Source organism: Zingiber officinale, chromosome 8B, assembly GCF_018446385.1.
Source record: "Zingiber officinale cultivar Zhangliang chromosome 8B, Zo_v1.1, whole genome shotgun sequence".
In the NCBI taxonomy this organism is placed as follows: Eukaryota; Viridiplantae; Streptophyta; class Magnoliopsida; order Zingiberales; family Zingiberaceae; genus Zingiber; species Zingiber officinale.
The window spans coordinates 43982341-44007242 of NC_056001.1; the positions used below are offsets into that span (position 1 = coordinate 43982341).

Consider the following 24902-nt stretch of genomic DNA (forward strand, 5'->3'; position numbering starts at 1 on the left):
TCCACTTGACCTCTCCTTCGGTGAGTCCATTGGTTTTCTGACGTTGACCTCCTTGACTTTGACCTCCACGTCGGCTGCTATCTCCATTCTTTGACCCGCACTTAATGGGCCCCCTTTATCATCACTAATCTTTCGGAATCCACTTTTGTTCACCCTCAAACTCTTGGCCCACATCGATAGCTATCGTCTAGCATTGCTGTTGTCGCATTGTCGCATCGTCGTGTCGCCGCCCCCTCCACTGATTCTACACAGTAGTGCACACATATAAACCCTTCGATTTAAATGAAATTTTCTTACTTGATTTAAATGAAATTTTCTTATACCGGGTATTTAAAGTCAAGGACCGGCGTGGCCCTGTTCTCCGCTTTTGGACAGATCAATAGGTAAACAATTTACTTGGTCGATATGATTCAAACGGACTTCGTCCGAGGATTCAATAATCAAAGCGTGGGTGAAAGATGAACGATGGAGAGAAAATTCATTGATTAGATTAGAACAAAGACTTATGAATGGAGGAACTACGTTTTATCAAATGGGCGCATTCAAGGTTTTATAATTTCCAAAGGGCGTATTATAGTTTATTTTTTTCCCAAAGGGCATACTTAATTCAATATATAATATCCCTCCCATGCTTATCCCATTTTATTTTCCCAAGCACCCGAGTCACTGAATATTCGAGCCACCCAAGCATCATGCTTAGCCACAATTGATTACCTCATTTGTACATGTTTTACACCGGATAACAATAGAGTAAAAAGGTGAAGAAAAATTTTAGATATAAGTTATTTTTCAAAGAAAATTGATTAGGGTTTCAGCTGAGCTTATTTTCTCGCATTATATATTCTACCAGCTACAAGTCTTCTGTTTATTTGAATGAATGAATGTGCAAAGTAAAGGATCTTATTTATACTATGTGAATGGTTAAAAGAACTTCTTGATTCAATCAAATTTGATATGTCCAACTTGAATTGGGCAAACCAAATTACAAATACATTCTCCCTTCACTTGAGTTCATTTGATTCATTGATTTTGAAAGTAATGACTTAGATAAAGTCCCACTTAAAGGGGCACTATCTGAATGCATCCGAGTCTTCTATTTTAAATTAAATGGTTGAGATTGAACATTTAGGTCCTCTCATTTGGATGAGCCTTGTATGTCCCTCTTAATCCGACAAGGACACACCGTGACGAGAAGTTTAGCTAAATACATCCACATAATATATATTAAAAAAAAATCAAACTATTCCTACATGTCTAATTACCAATAGGTACACTGGTACAGGTTTTAACATAGAATAAAGACAAATTAAAACTAGAAAAGAAGAACAATAGTTTAATGCGAATCTCATATGTGGAGGGACACATTGATCAAAAATCGCCACTGCACCTGCACAACTCCGATAACTGAAAAAAAAAAAAAATCAAATATTTGAAGTAACAACTAAAAGCATCACTAAAATCAAATATGTAGAGGGCCTTAATTTAACAGTTGATGTGTATTTATGGAGTTAAAAACTAAGTTATATTCAGCCACACATGCATGGGCTACCGACATAAAGTAGTAAGGAAACAAAGTGAAGAACGTACTTGGCTCTGCCTCTGCAGCTTGGGACAAGCTTCGACATATAGATTTGTTAGTCGTTCCATGAATTTCAATTCCTCGGGAATGAATGATAGCGCAGGGCAACCAGATAGGAACAAGGACTTCAAACGCGACTTTTTGAGCCAAATTGGCAAAGCCTCCAATTTGTTGCAATTTATTATTTCCAATGTCTCTAGGTTGGGGATCATCCTCAAACCATCCGGTAGATTCCTCAATTCTTGGCACCCAAATATCTGCAACATATTGACTTGCCGAAGGTTCTGCCAACCAACAAATTTAGAAATAGGCATTAGCATCTCATTGCTCAGCAAGAGTTTCAACGAAAGTGATTCTGGAAATCGCATATGAAATTCCTTGAGCTTTGGGCACTGAATTAGGGTCAATTCCTTAAGGCTCCTAAAAAGAAGTCGGGAATGTGTGTGCTTCAAGCCCACCCATTTCTCTAACCTAGGCATTTCAGAGAATGTGAGTCTCCTCAAATGCAAAAATACAGAATTGTGATCTTCCCCGTAGAATGTTTCATCTACTACTTTGACTGAATCAAAACCACTGATTGCAACCTCCTTAAGGTTACGTAAATGTCCAAGTGGTGGTAGTCTCTCACACCTCCGGAGATTAATAAGATGAACTGTAGTCAAATTATTGAGAAGAGAATCTCTGTCGGCTATCATCAGCCAACTTGGGAATTTGTCGCTCATGTATGAAACCATCTTCAAGACAATCAAGTCTCGTAGGTTATGTTGGAAGCCTTGGGTCAGCTGCATTGTGGGCTCCAAAGTTCCTTCAGCAACCATATCATTCCACCATTCCCAATGCAACGTCAACTCATTTAGACATTGATTTTCCAGTAAATTTGTAGGTGGAGTGATATTCTTTTCTTCGGCTAATTCTAATCTTTCAAGGTGTCGTATATGCAGGGACTCAAGATTTGTAAGAGTTTGCAACTCTGATAGCATGACATTTCCAAGACCATCGATAGCATCATATCCCCGCAGCACTTCCAAATTTGTCAATTGCCTAATTCCGATAGGCATTCTAGTCAATGATGCACATCCATGCATCTCAAGCTGCATCAAGTTCTTCATGCTGCACAAGTCATCCGGCAACTTTGAAAGATAACAACAATCTCCAACATCTAACTCTTTCAAATTCACAAGCCAAGTGATTGACTCCGGCAACTTTTGAATCCTTAGGCAGCTTGACAGTTTCAAAATCTGTAATTTTCTAAGCTTGTGGATTTGTCTTGGAAGCTCCTTAAGCTTTTTGCAACTAGATAAATTTAGAACACACAAATTACCGAGGTTGCAGAGGGATTCTGGCAGTGTTTCTATCTTGTTCTCAGCAAGGTTGAGGTACCTCAAGCAATGCAATGTGCCAACCGAACTAGGGAGGTATTGAATCATGATACCTCCCATATGTAACGTACATAAATGTTTGAGATTTACAAACATACTTTCAAGTATCTTTGATACTGTCTGATATTGATAAATTTGTTCTTTTTTCTCTTTCATGTGCAAAATCAAAGTTCTCAGCCGGTCGGCTACTCCAGCCTTTTCAATGACTTTTTTAATTTTTGAAATGTTCTTCGAATGGATAGGTAGATATAAATGGCGGCATTGTAATGGTATCCTAGAACCTTCCCAAGCCTTCATTCTGAAAAAGCATGGATCTGTCTTGAAGTTGAATGGCACGTCGTATTCAGTGTTCTTCATCCAATTATATCTTAGAGTGCCTTCTGCAACCAATATTTCGAATAGATCTTCATCAGAACATTGATTTGAATATCTTCCAAACAATTCCTGGTATTGAAAATATCGTTCTCTCTCAATTGGCCAAGAATAATACTTTAATAAAGTATCAAGGTCATATCGGCTTAAAATCTCCTTATCTAGTCTCGTGTTTATCCGCCTATATATGAGTCCTAAACCCTTTACCAATAGAGGATATTTAAGTGGAATTTGCATATCAGTAACAGCAGGAGAAGCCTTCTCTTTGTGATTGCTATTAGCTTCAATTGGATGGACAAATGTTGAATACCTTAATAATATTCTTGCCCCTGTATCTTCGGACAGCATGTTTAATTTGTAATTCTTGATGTAGAATTCCATTCCAAACACATAAAAACAATCACCAGTTAGAATGACTTTGCTCCCCGGTGCACCACAATGAAGGAGCTTCAACATAAATTCCTTCCACTTGTATGCAAAAAGATGACTTACTTGAACGCCATCCAAGATGAGCAAGTATCTATCTCCACCAAAATGTTCATTGATAAGTGGCCAATAATCCGTGTTTGTACATGACTTCCCGGTATATTTTGCAATTTCTTTGGCGATCACGTTACTCTTGAAATCTCTAATAGATCTAATAGATAAAGGAGCATCCAACCATATCCGATGTTGGAAATGTCGGTGCACCCAAGGGTGATGATAGATTGTGCGGGCCAGGGTTGTCTTCCCATTCATGGTACCTGCTAGATAATTATTATTATTGGCCTTTAAAAAAAATAAAAGAAATTAAAGTAATTTCATGCAATTGAAGTTACTAATCAAATGTAACTTATCTAAATAATAATTATTATTATTTTAATGGATATAAATAATAATAATAATAATTATAATCGATGCACAAAAATAAAGATATTGTACATATATTGTTCCTCTCTGCCTATAAATAAAAAACATAATAATATTCCATCATATGAATGAATTGAGTGCTTTCATAAAGAAAGGAAAGAAGAGAGAAACCAATATCAAAATGTTTGCATTTTGACTTCTTCAAGTTTAGGTATATAAAACATATAGATTTCAAGATCATTTCACAAAATAAATATAATGATCATGTAAATTAACATGTGGTATCATAGCTTTATTAAGAAATCTATACGTTTCATATATGAATTTATTATGCTTATAAATTAATAGATGTATTAATGATATTTAGTAGCTTTAATATATATTCAGAATTAGATGAAACATTTTGCATATTAATCTTTTATTGTATAATAATGATTAATATATGACATCATGTATATATAAATTTATGTACTAATTTATTACCGTTTATGGATTCGGTTAATGATTATAATATACATGCATGTTTTAAAGATAATTAAGATTGATTATATTTATGATATAAATATATGCATGATTTTATGTTAATTAAGATAGTTTGTGATCATCAAAGTGACCATACTAAAATAATTAATTGTCATGTATAAATTAATTATTTATTTATCATACTTATAAAATATCTAAAATAATAATAAATAAATGAGATTAATTTATTATTAAAATTACGAATTTTATAAAAATGATTTTTTTTTTAAAGATTAGTGACATAAATGAAGGAAATTAAAATTTTTGAACCAAATATATTTTTTTTATCCAAAGATGACATATGCATTTGATTGGAAATTTTAATTTTTTAATAATATGAAACATTTAATTTTTGATAGCATATTGTAATATTAGCCCAAAGATGTATTACAAGATATTCTAATATTTATCTAAATTTGTATGTCTAATTTATAGTAGTTTTTTTCATTCGCAAGTATCTTTTATTACTGTGTTTAATGATTTGAACTTCTCTGAATGGAGTGAGCGAGTTAATTTTCATTTAGGTATAGTGAATCTTCACTTGACACTATTAAAGGAAAAAAATCTATTGTTATTATTAATTCAAGCAGAGTGAGGAAGATAATTCAAATATAAAGCATGGGAAGATCTAACAAATTATGCCTTATGTTTATGTGAATGACTATCACAAACAGCATTAAGACTACCATTCCACAAACAAAAAATGTAAAAGAATATTTAAACTTTATAGAAGAACATTTTTGTTCTGCTAATAAGTCACTCACTGGTACATTAATGGCACAATTCATGACCATAAAATTTGATGGATCGTGTAGTATGCAAGAACATACCATTGAGATGACTAATACTGCATCAAGATTAAAGACTTTAGAAATGATTGTGGATGACTCCTTCTTAGTTCAATTTATTCTATTTATTCTGAACTCACTACTTCCTAAATATGATGTTTTTCGAATTAGCGATAACATTATTTAAGTTAAAGTGCAATGTTAATGAATTGATAAGCAAACTTATTCAAGAGGAAGACAGACTTAAGAATTTGGAAGGTCATTCCATCAACCTCACTACTCAAGGAACCAGTAAAGCACTAAAAGTAAAAGCCAAAAGTTTTAAGAAGAAAACAAAAGGCCTATTAAAGGTCCTCAATTCCTCATGCTGATAAGAAGGAATACAATAATGATAAGTGTCATTTTTATAAGAAATAACATTATCAAAAAGATAGCCGTAAACGCAAGGTTGGGTTCGAAAAGAAAGAAATATTAAAAACTTATGTTTGTTTTGAATCAAACTTGATTGATGTTCCTTGTTGAAGATGACTCATATCTAGTCGGCACAGGGCACGACTGTGTTGGGAGGCACAACCAGACCATGTCGGCCACTGTGGGTTTTGGCGAGTGTGATGAAAGTCTTCGTCACACGATCATGCTACGAGGCACGACTATGCTATCGAACATGGCCTGACATGTTTGGGTATGGGGGAATGGACATGCCTATGGCACGAGCATGCCTAGCCGTGCTTAGTCGTTCTTCAGGCTAGAGGCGAGCAAGTTGATGCGGGATCTTTGGTATTACTTAGTATTTTTGATCTAAAATACCATATATGGCATGGACTGTATAAATAGGATCATTATAATCTTAAAATATATAGAGAATTCTAATTGAAGCCTTCTTTGACCGTTTGTAGAGTAACTACATCGCTAAACCATGTTAATTCTTTACCTTCTCTCCTCTCTCATTTTTTCTTCAATTTCTTCTTTTGTGATTTCTTCACAGTTTTTGCAGCACGATCTCAACAACTTGTATCAAAGATAGGTTCACACCTGAGTTTTCTTCTGTGAAATTTATTATGGAGAAGTTCAATGGAATTGGAAATTTTGAATTATGGTAAAGGAGGGTTAGTGACTTGTTAGTGCAACTAGGTAAGGTGAATGCGCTAAACTAAAAGAAACCAGAAGCAATAGAAAAGTTAGAGTGGGAGAAACTACAGGTGAAGGCAATGGTAATGATCATGCTTTGTCTAACAAATGATGTGATGTATCACATTATGGATGAGGAATCACCTATAACAATTTGACAAAAAGTGGAAACCCGATACATGTCCAAGTCCTCGACGGACAATATCTATCTTAAGCAGAAATTGTTTGGGATTAAGATGTTAGAGGACATAGATCTGAGTCAGCATATTAATGTATTTAATCAGTTTGTGAATGATCTAAAATGGATTGATGTGGCGAAGATAAGACGGTGATGTTGTTGAATTCTCTACCGTAATCTACTACATATGAGAACTTGGTTACTCTAATGTAGGGAAAGGAAACTCTTAACTTAGAGGAAATCATAAGTTCTTTGTTGGGCTTTCATTAGTGGAAGAAAGCTAGTGATGAGAATTCACAAGGTGAAGGGCTTGTAGTGAGAGGTAACTAGGAACGTGGTATGAGCAAGATTCGATATGGATCGGACAACGATAATAAAGCCCGATCTAATCGAGGAAGAAGATGGAGAGCATTTGCTACAAGTGCAGAGTAAAGGGTCATATAAAGAGAGATTGCCTAGAGAAAATGAAAGCTAATGCAGAGAGTAAAGATGGTTCATCGAAGTCTGCAAACATAGTGAAAGAAGAAAATTCAAGGAGCGATGATAGTGATATGCTTTCTATTTTGTCTAGTTCAGAGTAATTAATAGATTCTTGAATCTTGATTTTAGCATGTTCTTATCACATGACGCCTAACAATGATTGGTTCAATGCCTACAAGTCGATTAATTCTAGTTCTGTTCTGATGGGTAATGATGCATCCCATATAGCTATTAGAATAGGAAATGTCAAAATTACGATGTTTGATAGTATGGTCAGAGCACTGTATGATGTAAGACATGTATTAGAACTTAGAAAGAATCTAATTTCATTGAGCACATTGGATGGTAGTGACTATTGTTACAAACCTGCAAGTCGTCAGCAAAGATGTTCTGACGGTGATGAAAGGCTAGAAACTAAAAGGTAACATATATAAATTGCTAGGTACTATAATTGTAAGTGAAGCTATAGAATCTGAATCAGATAATACAATCTTGTGACATATGAGGCTGGCTCATAATGATGAACGTGGGATGTTGGAGCTTCATAAAAGAAATTTATTAAAGTGCATCAAGCGTGCCAACTCTACTTCTACAAGTATTGTGTTCTTGGAAAATAAAACAGAGTGCGGTTCAAGACATCCACACATAAGATGGTGGAAATTCTAAACTATGTTCATACAAATATCTACGGATCAACTAGTGTAACAATGTCACATAGAGGCATATGTATTTTGCAAGTTTTATCGATGATTACTCACAAAAAGTTAGGGTGTTCTTCATGCATTGCAAGTCAAAAACTTTTCAAAGTTCAAGATATAAAAAACTGAAGTAAAGAATTAGATTGGAAGAAAAATCAAATGTCTTAGATCAGATAATAGTACTGAGTACATAGATTCAAAGTTTCAAAAATTTTATGAGCAGTATGGGGTTAAGAGACACTTCACGGTTCGCAAGATACCAGAAAAAAATGGTATAGAGGAAAGGAGGAATTGGACAATAATTGAGAAGGCTTGATTTCTTAAATTGAATGGATGGCTTGCAAAGAACTTCTGGGCATAGATAGTAAACATGATGTCTTTCTTGATTAATCAATCACCGAGAGCATCATTAGATGACAAAGTTTCAGAGGAGATGTTGACAGGAAATCTAGTCTTAGAGTGTTTGGATGTCTAGCCTATATATATGTTTCTAGTGAAAACTAATCAAAGCTAGATGCAAAGTTTAGATAGTGTATTCTTTTTTTGGATTATCAAAAAGGGGTGAAAGGCTTCAAGCTTTGGGATATTAAGATAAACCAGGTGGTGGCCATCAAGTATTTGATAAAAGAGTTATGTTACAATGTAATCAAGGGGAAGAGAAACAAATACCATAGAATTGCAACAATGATAAGGATGTTATACAAGTAGAGCTAGAAACCCATGGTACTTGTTAGAAATTTATGACAATAAACGAAAAATGAAGCACAAAAAGAAACAAAATTTTGAGCACACATAAATTTACGTGGAAAACCCTTGAAAAGGAAAAAACCCACGGGAAAAGAGAAGAGAATATTTCACTATCAAATAATTTTTGGTACAATTATCAAAGAAAAAGGAAAAACAATAGCTAAAGAAGGTTATGTCACTATACCCTAAAAATACACTTATAAGTAAGTGTAAATATAAATTGAAAAATCAGATTGAGTTAATGAGTTGTTAATCCATAATATCGCACCATGAAACTTTTGGGCCGATCCAAAGTAAAATTCAGGTCACCAAACTCTAACAGTACTAACGGTGGCAGCTCAAAGCAGATGGAGCACTAAATTATAGCCAAAAAAAACCAAACATACAATCAAACCACCTACTAGGTATCATTTTGAGAACTTAATTTCTTATACACTTATCACTAGTAGTGAAAATCATACTATTTTTCAGGAGGTAATACACAGCTATGAGAAAGACAAGTGGTTGAGTGCTATAGTGGAGGAGATAGAGTCTTTGCATAAAAACTAAACCTGTGATTTGGTAGAACTTCCTGAAGGAAAGAGGGCTATAGGAAGAAAGTGGGTATACAAGGAAAAAGAAGTCATATCAAATAGTGAAAAAGGAAAGTTCAGGGCTCGGTTAGTAACAAAGGTTTATTCACAGTGGAAGGGATTGACTATGAAGAGATATTATCTCTAGTGGTTAAATATACATGTCACGATTAGAAGGATTTAGTCAACGCGAGTAAAAGCATTTAGTCTGTAAATTGAAAAAGTTATTTTATGGGCTAAATCAATCTTCAAAATACTGGTACAAGAATTTTGACTGTTACATGCTTCAAAATGGGTACAGAAGATGTGAGTATGACTATTGAATTTATGTTAAAAGCTTTGATGACAATTCATTTATCTTCTTGTTACATATGTGGATGATATGTTGACTTTTGCAAAGAGTATGAAGGTGGTCAACAAGTTAAAGAAGTTTCTGAATAAGGAATTCGATATGAAAGATTTTGGTGCAACTAAGAAGATTCTTAGGATGAAGATTCATAGAGACAGTTTCTATAAATTATGACTCTTTCAACAAAGTTATATTGAAAAGTTGTAGGATAGATTCAACATGCGTAATGCGAAGTTTATAAGTACACCTCTGGTGCATTATTTCAAATTATCACTTATAGAATGTCCAAGGATGGATGAAGAGATACAAGACATGTGAAACATTCTCTATGCCAATGTAGTTGGTTGTCTGATGTATGTCATGCTTTTCATAAGACCTAATTGACACATACTGTTAGTATGGTGAGCATTTTTTTAAATCCTAGTTGACAACATTTGGATGCGATCAAGTGAATTTTCAAATACTTGATGAATACTCCATATTATGATATCATATTCAGTAGACAACAAGATGATCCTTCAATTACAAGATATGTAGATGTAGATTATGTAGAGGATTTGGATGATAGAAGGTATATTACAGGGTATGTGTTCATTGTGGTTGGCAAACCTATTTGTTGGAAGTACATGATATAATCTACAACTATATTATCCATTATTGAGTCAGAGTATATGACAGTAACTGAAGCAACAAATGAAACATTGTTGCTTATAGGGTTAGTCAGAGAATTAGATGTTCAACAAGATGGAATCAAGTTGTATTGTGATAGCAAAGTGCTATTTATTTAGTAAGAATCAGGTGTATCATGCGAGAACCAAGTATATTGGTGTGAGATTTCACAAGATCATAGAGTTGATATCTTCTAATTAGGAAATACTACTTGAGAAGGTCCACACTTCTAAAAATGTTGTAGATATGTTGACAAAGCAAGTTACTACAGAGAAGTTCAAGTATTGCTTGAAATTGATCAGCTTCTCTAGTTGATAGAGGCAGCACAGCTCGAACTTGGCATTTCGGGTGGAGGTCTTCACAGGTGTTCATGTTCTCCTAAGGGGTGGATATTTGTCAAGGTAGAGATTGTTGAAAATGACTAATATCTTGCTAGACCCAATCACGGTTTGGTAAGGGTGGCAATTTGGGTCGGGTTCGGGTTGGCGAGTTGATGAATTGAAACATCAAAATTTGAAACCGACCTGAATAATATTTTGGGTCAAATTGTTCGACTCGAACCCAACCCATTTATCTATATTTGACCCGAACCCGACCTAAAATAACCTACAGCTCTAATCCAACTCGAACCCGACCTAACAAAAAATGACTTATTTATAAAAACATATTCATCTTAGCCCAAACTCAACCCGAACTCGACCTGAAAAGGTTCATTTTATAAAAATATACTTATTTTAACCCAAACATAACTAGAATATGACCCTAATCCGATCCAAAAATATTTATAAATGAGTTCACAAGTTGTAATAGGGCATTTCAGGTTGACCCAAATCTGACCCATTTATTAATCGTGTCAATCAGGTCAACCCAAACCTGACCGGAACCCAATAAGACCTGATCCTAACATAATTTTTTTTGTGTTTGGTTCGGGTCATGTTTTTGTGTCGGGTCAGAAATTACTATCCTACGATTTGGAATCGACAGTTTGATGATTCAGAATAACTGGTTTGTCAATTCCTGATAGGTCAACTCTTAACCTTAATTGTCCAAGATAGTACGATTCATAATTCAGAACCATCGATTCACGGTTCACTATGATTTAAAATTATTATTATTTTTTAAAAATTATAAATTATAAAGTTATAACAAAATATAAAAAATGGCTTACACTTATTTAAGTTGCACATGTATCCTTTACGATTTTAAAGGAGTATTCTAAATTTTAGAAGCATCGTCATCAATATATCTTTGTATCTCAAGTGTCAAAATTTGCTTGAGCTCATCATCATTAAATTGAATATCATAATCCTCATTTGGATTTCCTTGCTCCTCTAAAATTGAGATAATGAACCTTCTCCTTCCACTATAATTAAAGAATCGGAGTCGAAAGTGATTAAGATTCCGGAATTAAAAGATGAGAGTAGAGGAGATGATGTGAAAAATGATGAAATGAGTTTCTTATTTATAGAATTTGGAGAATAACATACACTAAACGTAGTCATTGATAAAAATGATCAAACAATTTGAACCTTTACAAAAAAATCCTCCCTCTCTCCCACAATAGTCAGAACTATCAGTCTAATGGTCAGAATTTTTTTTACTCCTTCCTTCTAACTTTTAAATCGCACTAATATAAATGAAATGTTACAGAGTTGAAATAACTTATTTACTATCTTACACTTCTTTTTATATATCAAAAGAAAACTATTGATTAGTTATTAAATAATTAACTACCACATATATATGGATATTAATACATTCTAATTTAATTGGATAGGATACTTGGATGTCACCCAAAAGACTTGGGTTCAAATTCTAACAACACAATTATTGTTAACAAATTTTCATTAAAAAAATTCATTATAAAAAATAAAAACAGTTCATGATAGGCCAATCCGTCAATCCAAGGTGGGTTATGAGTTAGGCAGATCAACCCACGATGCCACCAAAAAAATATAGAAAATATTCATATTTTTAAATTTGGGTTACAGATTAGGTGGGTTGAGTCATACTTTGAAAAGAAAGAATACTCCATTCAGTTTCCTTGTATCTTAGTCAATTTGGTTGCATTCTATAGGCATATTTAGATGCATCATTTGCATTATAGCGCGCTCAATGTTTATGACAAACTTTGCATGAGCATGTTATCAAATTTTTAACTTATTTATTATTACAATATGTTTGTTTTAGTGGATATGCTTTGAGATAAAATGTCGATAGTTGTTTTTTCAGTTGAATTATACAATGGTCTTGATATTAGATGTCATACATGAGGCTGCCTTTGAACTCATTAGTTGTCAAATCCACGAGCCTATTGAATTTTTCACTTTAATTTTAAATTTTAGAGAATTTTTTATCAACCCGCGGGCCAACCCAAGCCTGCCGCGAGCCAACCCACGTGGGTCGCGGGCCTAGGTGGGTCGGCCCACTTGGATCCGCCTTTATATGAGTTGATAAAATTTCAACGCAGTCCACTTAAATTATTTGAATTGGTGAGTCAACCCGACTGACCTAACCCAAATTGATAGTTCTACTTGCTTATAACTGGAAGCACATGAGTTGATGTGGGATTTTTTATATTACTCGGGATTTTTTGGTCCAAATAACATATACGACTTCGGTTGTATAAATAGGATCATTATTGTTGGTGCAACCTTAGGTCAAGGTTGACTTGGTTGACCTGACTCGAGTTGGTCAAGGGTGACCTGACTCGAGTTGTATTTTGATGTTTGACAATGTTTGACGAGAGTAGAAAAGTTGTATTCTGATGTGTTGACAAGAATACGAACTTGGGAGATTGTTGGTGCAACCGTAGGTCAAGGTTGACCTGGTTGACCTGATTCGGGAAAAAGTCCAAGCAGGGAGCTTGGCACTGGAAAAGTCCAAGTATGGAGACTTGGCACTGGAAAAGTCCAAGCAGGGAGCTTGGCACGCGAAAAGTCCAAGTATGGAGACTTGGTACTGGAAAAGTCCAAGCAGGGAGCTTGGCACGAGGGAAAGTCCTAACTGGGATGTTAGGCAGTTGGAAAGTCCTGGTGAGTGAAGCCAGGCAGTGAGAAAGTCCTAACTGGGATGTTAGGCAGTGTGGAAAGTCCTGGTGAGTGAAGCCAGGCAGTGGGAAAGTCCTAACTGGGATGTTAGGCAGTTGGAAAGTCCTGGTGAGTGAAGCCAGGTGAAAGTCCTGGTGAGTGAAGCCAGGCAAGGGAAAATCCAGATGGATCAGGGATGATCGGACTTCTGGTGTTGAAAAGTCTAAGTGGGTCAAAGGGATTGACCGGACACTTAGCGGGGAGTGCTAGCAGGTCAAGGGAGTGACCGGATGCTAGGCATGATGTACCAACAGGTCAAGGTTGACCGGATGTTGGTGTGGAAGCCTTAGGTTTAGGGCTGAAAGGTTTGGATCGGGCTGCAGACCGATCCAATGATACATGGCTCATCTGATCGGTCTGGTGACCGATCAGTGACCGATCAGTATGCTACTGATGGTTATCTGATCGGTCTGGAGACCGATCAGAAGGAGATCAGTGGCAGCAGAGAAAGAAGCCTGATCGGTCCGTAGACCGATCAGGAGGTTCCCTGATCGGTCCATGGACCGATCAGGGACGGAACAGAAGCATAGGCTTCTTTCCTGATTGGTCCACAGACCGATCAGAGTACGCACAGAAGGTTCTGTGCACTGACTGATCGGTCTAGGGACCGATCAGCGCAGGGCCTGATCGGTCCACAGACCGATCAGGGTTCTAGCCGTTGCGACGCAACGGCTAGTTTCTTCGCTGTTTCTTCTTCGCAGGTATAAAGATCGAGGGCATCTTCTGTGCAACTTCTTCCTTCCTTCTTCTCTTCTGCTGAAGATTTGTGGGCTGCGATAAGAGCTCTGTTGAGTTCCTTCCGAAAGCTTCGCGTGAGCTTCCCCGACTGGAACAGCTGCTGCTGTTAGAGTTTTTGAAGCTGCTTCATCCGGACTCCAGTCGACGAGAAAGCAAGATTGGTAGAGTGCTTGTGTATTCTTATTGTATTTCTTGCTTATTCTTTGTACTTGTACTCTTTGTTTGCTGTTGCAAACGTTTGTGGCGAGGTTTCTCCACCCACAAGGAGTATATTGTATTAGCCGGTTCTCCGGGGACTCATCCACCGACGGATTGACTGGTCTCGTCCACCTTACGGACACGCCGAGGAGTAGGAGCCCTAATCTCCGAACCTCGTTACATCCTTGCGTTGAGGTTTGATTTCTTCTCCTGTTTTCTTTCTACGTTGTTATTTCCGCTGCTAACCTAATTTGTAGAAAGAAACGAGCAAAGATTTGGGGTCGGCTATTCACACCCCCCTCTCTAGCCGTACGAAGGATCCTAACAAGTGGTATCAGAGCGAGGCCGCTCTTCATCGGATCAACACTCGTGGGAGCAAAGCTAGAGAATGGATCTCTATGGAGAAGATGTCACCATTCCACCCTTCTACGAATGCGGCGACTTCGCGTATTGGAAGGTAAGGATGAAGTACTTTCTTATGACTAACATAATGAATTGGTTTTGTGTACAAGAAGGTTTTACTCCTCCGGTGGATAAGGAAGGAAAACCACTTGAGAAGAAGGAGTGGACAAGAGAACAAATTCACAAATCCGAAATCAACGAAGAGGTGACGAGAATAATTGAATTTTCATTGCCTACTAACATCTTGTGTAAGATAGGTTACAACAATGCCAAGGAATTATGGGATAACTTGGCCAAGTACCATGAGGAGAGCTCCACTTCAAGCCATGAAGAGGAGCCTAGTGAGCCAAGTAGCTCACATCATGGAGGGAGCAAATTAGAAGTTGAGGGTTACTCAACATCTAAGGACGAAGAGGAGGAAAGTTCTTCTTCAAGTTCGGAGCAAGAAGAAGAAGCTTCTACCTCCGAAAGGGATGAAGAAGAGAGCTCGCATCCACCCTCAACCCTAGGTAACTCGAGCAATTTAAGTTCAATTAAATTACACATTATGTGCTTTGAGTGTAGGGAACATGGACATTACAAGAGTAAGTGTCCAAAAAGGGTAAGAAAGACTCCACCGGCGCCAAAGGTCAAGGAAGCCGGAGTCCCGATACGCAAAGGCAAGGAGCACGTGGTGTGCTTCCAATGCAAGCAAAGGGGACACTATAGGAGCCAATGTCCGAGGGGGAGGCAACCTCACAAGGGCAAGAGACCGGGCACATCGATAGGGGGAGCTAAGGCAAACCCTAAGGTAACCTCTAAGGTTCATTATTGCAATTCTAATAAAACTCATGCTAGTAGTTTTGTTGCAATTGTTAATAATGATAAGCATGTTAACTTTAGGAACCAATTCATGTGCTTAGGAGCTAAACATGTTAGCCTAGGTAAGGATAACACTAGAAATACCAACCCTAGGATTAACGCTTCTAAAGTTAAGGAAAACCTAGGTAGAAATCCCAAGAAGACTAGACACATGCCTAGGAATATCTCAAGAGAAAATGACAAATTAAAACTTGAGGTATTGGAGAAGGAAAATCAAGTCTTGAGGTCAAGACTTGATAATTTAGAAAAGGCTCTTAAAAACATGGAGAAGTCATCTCTAGGGTTTAAGAGTCAAAAACTCAAGTCCAAGGACAAGAAAGGTTTGGGTCACAAACCTAAGTCTCAAATGGTCAAGCCCACTTACCACAATGTTCCATTTGATTATGGAACAAAACCTAGGGCTAGGAAGACCATTACCAAGGTTACAAGGGGAGTCACCCCTATAGTTGACCTTGATGAGACCCAAATGACCAAGGCTTCAAAGCCTAAGAGGGTCATTAGGAGGGTTGCTAGGGAAGTTATCCCTAGTGAATATTTAGTGAACCCAATGAGCTCTAATAGGTATTGGGTTCCTAGGAGCATCTTCTCTACCCCATAGATGGGTTAGAGAGTGTCAACTCCAATTAGAAGGGTAGTTAACCCAACTTTGAGGAAATTGACACTCAAGGAGCATTTTCAAGGTTTTGATAACCTTTGAAAATGAAAAAGAATTATTATTTACTCCTTGAAGAGTAAATTGTGTCATATTTGAAAAATATCGATTTTAATCTTATTTGGCACAATTTAAGAAAACCTAGAGAAATACCATAATTGGGATTTTGGTTTCTCTTAGGGATATATGGGCAATCTAGGATTAGAATTTAAGTTAACTAAGTGATTAAGGATACTTAGATAGGTAATCTAGGTATTTTATTTGTGTTAACTTACCATGGTTGTTTGCCATATGCCATGTCATGACATCATATTTAATTTATGATCATTTGAAATGTCATGATAATGCTTAGGTTATTATATGTCATGCTCTAGTTAAGTTTCATACTTTATGCCATGACATCATGACATTGGCACATGTTTTCCATTTATGATATCATTTATGCCATGTCATCATCTCTTACATTAATAATCAATTGAATTGATTTAAGGATGAAAAACATATTTTGATATTGAGATCAAATTTGTGTTTAGAAAATGCATGAGACCTTAGTCTAAGATACCTAAACCCATATCTCACATCAAAATTGCCATGGATGTGTTTGATACACCTTAGATGTGTGTGAGATATTAGGATCATGAATTAGGATCAAGGTGCATAGTTCTTGTGCCTAGATGAGCCTAACTCAAGAAATGGAGGATCATAGGGAAAGCTTGTGTACAAGTCATGTACATTTAGCCCTAAGATTATGGTCCTAAATTAAAAGGTTTAAAATCATTTTGAAATTGATTTGGAAAACCTTGATGAAGTCATCTTAGTGATTGCATTCATCATTGAACATTGTGATACAAAGATGAGCTAACTTTGAACTATTTCAAAGTTTTTGAACTTTGTATCAAGATTGAAAAATGGAAACTATTTTCATAGAAAATTATTTTTCCGTGATAGTCTATGGTATGAGGAGTGTATCCTCAAAATTTTACGATTTTTGGAATTTTCTGGAATTTATTAGGAGTTTCTGAATTTCCGGGAAGGGAAATCAGAAATCTCTGATTTCAGAGTGTGGATCGGTCACCGGACCGATCCAGGGAAGTTCTGATCGGTCTGGTGACCGATCAGTAACGATCCAGGACCGATCCAGTGAAGCATGGATCGGTCTGCAGACCGATCCAGTGAGATCCAGGGAGCTTGGTGCGATCTGGCGAAGGCCTGATCGGTCTGGTGACCGATCAGTGACGATCCAGAAAGCGTGGATCGGTCTGGGGACCGATCCATGGGGTTTCTGATCGGTCTGGGGACCGATCAGTGCGTGCCAGTTTCTGATTTTCAGCTGTTGGTCTGAAATTTCAGCTGGACGTTGGGTTTTGTGGATTTCTAAAGGTTTGAAACTCTCCAAGACATTGTTGGTGCAATGGTCAAAGGGGAGTTGACCTTTAGGGGGAGTCTTTACCTAATTGTCAAGGGGGAGTTGACTTTTAGGGGGAGTTTTTACTCCTTAAGGCTTTTGAGGATTAGTGATATGGGATTATCACTAAGTTGATTGTTGAGTTTAGTATCAAGGGGGAAATTAAGAGTTTCAATGAAAGGTATGGGACTTTCATTAGGAAGAAACTCTTGACCTTGATACCCTCCTTTTTCTTTTTGATGTGTGTCAAAAAGGGGAGAGTGTTCATTGGAGAATTATTGGAGAACCCAAGTTAGGTTATCGAGTTAACCTAAGCTAGGGGAAGAATGTCATGGAATGTTCAAGGAAGAACATTGGAATTCTTTTTGATGTGTGTCAAAAAGGGGGAGAATTATTGGAAAACCCAAGTTAGGTTATCGGGTTAACCTAAGGGGAGAATGTCCAGAGAATGTTCAAGGAAAGAACATTGGACATTGGAAGATGGTTGGAAAACCTAAGTTAGGTTATCAGGTTAACCTAACTTGATTTTGGATTTTGTCAAACATCAAAAAGGGGGAGATTGTTGGTGCAACCTTAGGTCAAGGTTGACTTGGTTGACCTGACTCGAGTTGGTCAAGGGTGACCTGACTCGAGTTGTATTTTGATGTTTGACAATGTTTGACGAGAGTAGAAAAGTTGTATTCTGATGTGTTGACAAGAATACGAACTTGGGAGATTGTTGGTGCAACCGTAGGTCAAGGTTGACCTGGTTGACCTGATTCGGGAAAAAGTCCAAGCAGGGAGCTTGGCACTGGAAAAGTCCAAGTATGGAGACTTGGCACTGGAAAAGTCCAAGCAGGGAGCTTGGCACGCGAAAAGTCCAAGTATGGAGACTTGGTACTGGAAAAGTCCAAGCAGGGAGCTTGGCACGAGGGAAAGTCCTAACTGGGATGTTAGGCAGTTGGAAAGTCCTGGTGAGTGAAGCAAGGAGAAAGTCCTAACGGGATGTTAGGGATGATGGGAAGTCCGGTGTGGGAAATCCAGATGGATCAGGGATGATCGGACTTCTGGTGTTGAAAAGTCCAAGTAGGTCAAGGGAGTGATCGGATACTTGGCACGAAGAGGAAAATCCAGATGGATCAGGGATGATCGGACATCTGGTGTGGAAAGTCTAAGTGGGTCAAAGGGATTGACCGGACACTTAGCGGGGAGTGCTAGCAGGTCAAGGGAGTGACCGGATGCTAGGCATGATGTACCAACAGGTCAAGGTTGACCGGATGTTGGTGTGGAAGCCTTAGGTTTAGGGTTGAAAGGTTTGGATCGGGCCGCAGACCGATCCAATGATGGCTCATCCGATCGGTCCGGTGACCGATCGGGCGAGCAAGATGCTATTGATGGTTATCTGATCGGTCCGGAGACCGATCGGCAACGACGATCAGAGAAGCTCCCGATCGGTCCGTAGACCGATCAGAGGTTCGATCGGTCCATGGACCGATCGTGAAACGTACATAGGCTTTTTCCGATTGGTCCACGCATCGATCGAGTACGAAGGTTTCGCATCGACCGATCGGTCTAGGGACCGATCGGCCCAGGGCCTGATCGGTCCCCGGCCGCTGCGACGCAACGGCTAGTTTCTTCGTTGTTTCTTCTTCGCAGGTATAAAGATCGAGGGCATCTTCTGTGCAACTTCTTCCTTCCTTCTTCTCTTCTGCTGAAGATTTGTGGGCTGCGATAAGAGCTCTGTTGAGTTCCTTCCGAAAGCTTCGCGTGAGCTTCCCCGACTGGAACAGCTGCTGCTGTTAGAGTTTTTGAAGCTGCTGCTTCATCCGGACTCCAGTCGACGAGAAAGCAAGATTGGTAGAGTGCTTGTGTATTCTTATTGTATTTCTTGCTTATTCTTTGTACTTGTACTCTTTGTTTGCTGTTGCAAACGTTTGTGGCGAGGTTTCTCCACCCACAAGGAGTATATTGTATTAGCCGGTTCTCCGGGGACTCATCCACCGACGGATTGACTGGTCTCGTCCACCTTACGGACACGCCGAGGAGTAGGAGCCCTAATCTCCGAACCTCGTTACATCCTTGCGTTGAGGTTTGATTTCTTCTCCTGTTTTCTTTCTACGTTGTTATTTCCGCTGCTAACCTAATTTGTAGAAAGAAACGAGCAAAGATTTGGGGTCGGCTATTCACACCCCCCTCTCTAGCCGTACGAAGGATCCTAACAATTATAACCCTAAAGTATATACAAAATTCTAATTGAAGTCTTCCTTAGCCATTTTGTGGAGTAGGCACATCGTCGAACCATGTTAACTCTTTGCCTTCTTTCTCTCATTTTTTCCTTTAGCTTCTATTTTGCAATTTCTTCACTATTATTGCAACACGCTTTCAACATTCCTCATAATACTTGGTGGCTTGATTCTAATGCTATTACTCATGTATCCAATATGATGTAGGGGTTCTTTACAATCCAAAACACAAATCGAACTGAGAATTTTATATATATGGGAAACTGTATGAATGCTCCAATTAAAGGCATAGGGGCTTATCGTTTACCCTAAGATACTGGCTATCATTTAGATCTATTATAGACTCTTTATTTATCTTCAATTTCAAGGAACCTTATTTCTCTTTTAGAACTTGATGTTTATGATTTTGGTATTAATTTTAGAAAGAATTCAAGACATATTGGCTCTGGAATTCTTATTGATAGTTTATATAAATTAAAATTTGATAATACATTTGTTGAATCCTTATTGTTTATCAAAATATTGTAATTACACATAATATGCATAATGAAAGGTTTGCTTTTTGTGGCATAAGCATTTGGGTCATGTATCTAAAGAAAGAATAGAAAGACTAGTAAAGAATGAAATTCTACTTAATATAGATTTTATAGATCTTGGTTTATGTATGGTTGTATCAAAATAGTTTTTTTTTTCACCTTTATCATTGATTTTTCACATTATGGATATGTTTATTTGCTTAAAGAAAATTCTCAAGCAGTAGAGGTTTTCAAAATCTACATTAATGAGGTTGAATGACAATTAGAAAAGGAAGTGAAAATTTTAAATTCTAATAAAGGGGGTAGATACTATGGGAAGTATGATGAAACATGACAACATCTAGGTCCATTTGTAAAATTTCTTGAAAAACATGACATATGTGCATAATATATTGTCCATACACACCTCAACAAAATGATATGGTAGAAAGACGTAATCATACATTAATGGATATGAATAGGAATATGATGAGTAATTCATTATTACCCAAATCATTGTAGATGTATGCTTTAAAAACATCAATGTATTGCTTCTAAGGTAGTTTCAAAACTCTTTTTTGAGTTGTGGACAAATAGAAAACTTAGCTTAAGATACCTACATGTTTGGGGTTGTCTGGGAGAAACAAGAGTTTATAATTCACATGAAAGAAAGTTAAATTCTCGAATAGTTAGTGGTTACTTTATTGGTTACCTAGAGAAATAAAAAGGATATATATTTTATTGTCCTAACCATAATCCAAGAATAGTAGAAATTGATAATGGAAAATTTCTTAAGAATGGTGAAGTTAGTGGGAGCGATGAACAATGAAATGTGGATATAAAGGAAGTTAAGATAAATGTTCTTTTATTTGTAAGTATTCCTTCATCTACCAAAAGTTGTTCTCCTTGTTGGAGAATGACATATCAACATTGAACAACATGATGAAATATCACTTGAAGAAACTAACTCAAAAAAATCTGATGCAATGAGTTACAAGAAATAGCATTGAGAATATCTCAAAGAATAAGAAAAATGATATTTCAAATATTAGATTTTGGAATTTATAAAGATCCGGTTTCATTTTCACAAGCCATAGAAAGTATAGAGTCAGGAAGATCAATTAATGCAATAAAAGAAGAGTTGCAATCAATGTATAAAAATGATGTTTGAAATATCATTAAATTACTAGAAGATTCCAAATGAGTTGCACGCAAATGGGTCTTTAAGACCAAGTGTGACTCGAATGGTAATATTGAACGATATAAAGTTAGACTTGTTGCTAAAGGATACTCTCAACTAGATGACATTGATTATAAAGAGACATTTTTACCTGTCTCAAAGAAAGACTCATTACATATTATTATGATATTGGTGTCTCATTTTAATCTAGAGTTATACTAGATGGATATGAAAAAAGTCTTTTTGAATGGAAATCTTGAAGAACAAGTATATATGAACCAACATGAAGTTTTTCAATTGAAGGAAAAGGTCATCTAATGTGTAGACTTAAAAAATCAATATATATGCTTAAATAAACTTCCAAACAATGATATATTATGTTTATTGATATCACCCCATTGGGATGGACAATTGGCTAGCGCATGATGGTATTGTCATCATGAGGTATGAGGGTCAAATCATGACTAGTAGTCGGGTGTCTGCCCTCCCTCATGCACTATTCACTACCTAAGGCTAGTAGCTACCTATGATTTACCTCTTCAGTGTTGGCCTAGAGATAGGCTGGCAGAGGTGTAGGGGGCAAGCGAATCACCTTTTGCCACCATTATATTTACTGATACCATCACATCTTTTGGTTTTGAAGAAAATATTGTTGATAATTGCATATATCGAAAGATCAATGAGAGAAAAATTATATTTTTTTAGTCTTATGTGTTAATGATATCTTGCTTGCTACTAATGATATGGACACGGTGTATAAGACAAAATATTTTCTCTTAAAGAATTTTGAAATGAAAGATATGGGTGATGTTTCCTGTGTAATTGGAATTGAAATATTTTGTGATAGATCACAAGGACTGTTGGGATTGTTTCAAAATGCTTATTTTGAAATAATTATAGAGAGATTTAATATGGAAAAATATTCTGCCATAATTTCTCCAATTTAGAAAAGGGATAAATTTAGTCTAACTCAATGTCCAAAAAATGATATAGAACAAAAACAAATGGATTCAATTCTATATGTTTCTATTGTAGGAAGTCTCATGTACGTGCAAACCTGCATAAGTCCAAATATTAGTTTTGCGATTGGAGTTCTTAGTAGGTATCAAAGAAATCCTAGAATTGATCATTTGGAAGCTACTAAGAAAGTTTTATGGTATTTTCAAGGCACCAAGTTATACAGAAAAACTAATCACTTGGGATTGGTTGGTTACTCATATTCACATTTTTCTGGATGTTAATAGTAGAAAGCCCACTTTTGGTTATTTATTTCTTTTGACAAAGGAGTAATATCATGGAAAAGTGATAAACAATTTGTCATTGCCTTATCCACACTGTAAGCAGAGTTTGTGACATATTTTGAAACCACAATTTATGCATTATGGTTCTAGAATTTTAACTTATTTTAGTACTTGGAGTTGTTGACACTATTGCCAAGCTGTTAAAAATTTATTTTGATAATTTCACAACAATATTCTTCTCAAAAAATGATATATACTCAAGATGTGTCAAACATATCGAATTAAAATATTTTGTCATTAAAGAAAAAGTTTAGAAACAAAAAGTATCTATTGATCATATTAGAATGGATCTCATGATTGTATAGATCAGTTAGCTAAAAGTTTACAACCAAAATTATTTAAGAAACATGTAAATCGAATGGGTCTTGGCTGTTCTTTGAATGATTTATTAAGTTGACACTTTGAGCTCATTTATGTGTTTCTTAAAAAAATTTCTAGTTATGATGTGCACATCACTATGTTATAACATGAATTGCCTAAAAACATTATTGTAGGCCATTATGAAATTATATGTTGATTTATAGACCTAGTATGATGGGATGTTTGTGGTATATAGAAGAAAGTATGTTATATAATTAATGTACAACCGCTATAACCAGCATTTAGTATTATATTATATTAATGTGATTATGATGTTTTAAGAGGATGAGTTTTTTTTTGCTTAAAAAAATATAGATCCGCTACATTAACAGTCCCCTAGTACTTAAAGTTATAATGCATCATACTTATTCTTTAAGTTTTACTTTATCCAATTTTTAAGCCAAGTGAGCAAACATTAGATAATTATTATCATTGACAAAAAAAAGATAAAAGAAATTAAATTAACTTCATACAATTGAAATTACTGATCAAATGTAACTCAACTAAATAATAATAATTATTATTTTAAAGGATGTAAATAATAATAATATTAATTATAATCTATGCATGATGGATGCATGAAAATAAAGATGTTATACATATATTGATCTACTATAAATAGAAACATAATAATCTTCCATCATATGAATGAATTGAACAAAGAAAGAAAAGAAGAGAGAATGCAAAATAATTGCATTGTGACTTCTTTGTCAAACTCATGTAGGTAAAATAAATAAATTTCAAGATCTATTTCACAAAAATAATATAATGATGATGTAAATTAACAATACCTTCCAAGGTAATGATGAAGGGTGCATTTCCATCCTCGTCACATTGTTGTTGTTGAAGGAGCTCTATGATTTGATCTATGTCTTCCTCTCTTCCAATCACCTCCTTGCTCAAAATAGCAGAGTAGTCATCATGGGTTGGATCCATGGAGTCCATCATCTCCACCCAGAGACCTAAAGCAGCCCCTCTATTCACTAGGTAATTCAACATGCAAGCCATATCTTTGAGCTCTACTAGGATGGCTTGGCGGCTACTCATTGAAAGGAAGTTGCTGATCATCAACCTCCTGTTTTCTACTTTGTCCTCTTCGCTCGGTTCCCAATAGTCCAAGATCCTCTTGAGTAGGCTGTCGACATCCTCAACGGCCACACCCACATCCTTCATCCACTCTGCCACATCAGGCTGCTCAACCACACTTAGAGTAGCATCCAAGAGGAAGGAATTGATGGTCCAAAGGCTGTTCCGAATCATGTCCAAGTGATTTGAGATGTGAAATGTTTTCCCATCTCTGGCGCTGGCAGGATCTTCATCAATACGTGCCTCAATTTCGATGCCGTTGCCATAGATATTTAGCTATCTGCTTTGGACGTACGGATGCACAATGTTGACTCTTTAGCAATTTTTGAGTTTCTCTACTTATTGGTAAATGTATGTGCTATGCATTCAAGTGAAGGCCCAAAGGTAGCGTAAAGCTTTAGATTCTTTCTCATTGTTCTGTAATTGATGCTGGCCAACATATCAATTAATTCGCGGCAAGCCTGCATATATGCGTTACTTGCACAAGACTAACTAGATCATTTTACAAAGTTGTGTCTGGATGGATGCCTAGCTACCAAGCAAGCAACAATATCTAATTATTTTTTCACACAACTTGCACAAG

At 36.5% G+C, this 24902-nt stretch overlaps 1 protein-coding gene across 1 annotated transcript; it reads right to left on the reverse strand.

Moving 5' to 3' along the window:
- Positions 1-1098: 1098 nt before the first annotated feature.
- On the reverse strand, positions 1099-24633 carry LOC122014587 (putative disease resistance protein RGA4). Its single transcript, XM_042570870.1, has 3 exons — positions 24025-24633; positions 1588-4073; positions 1099-1404 (listed from the first exon to the last, which is right to left on the reverse strand). Exons 1-3 carry the CDS (start codon positions 24491-24493, stop codon positions 1369-1371), a joined length of 2991 nt encoding a protein of 996 aa, XP_042426804.1. The 5' UTR covers positions 24494-24633; the 3' UTR covers positions 1099-1368.
- Between the last annotated feature and the right edge of the window lie 269 nt (positions 24634-24902).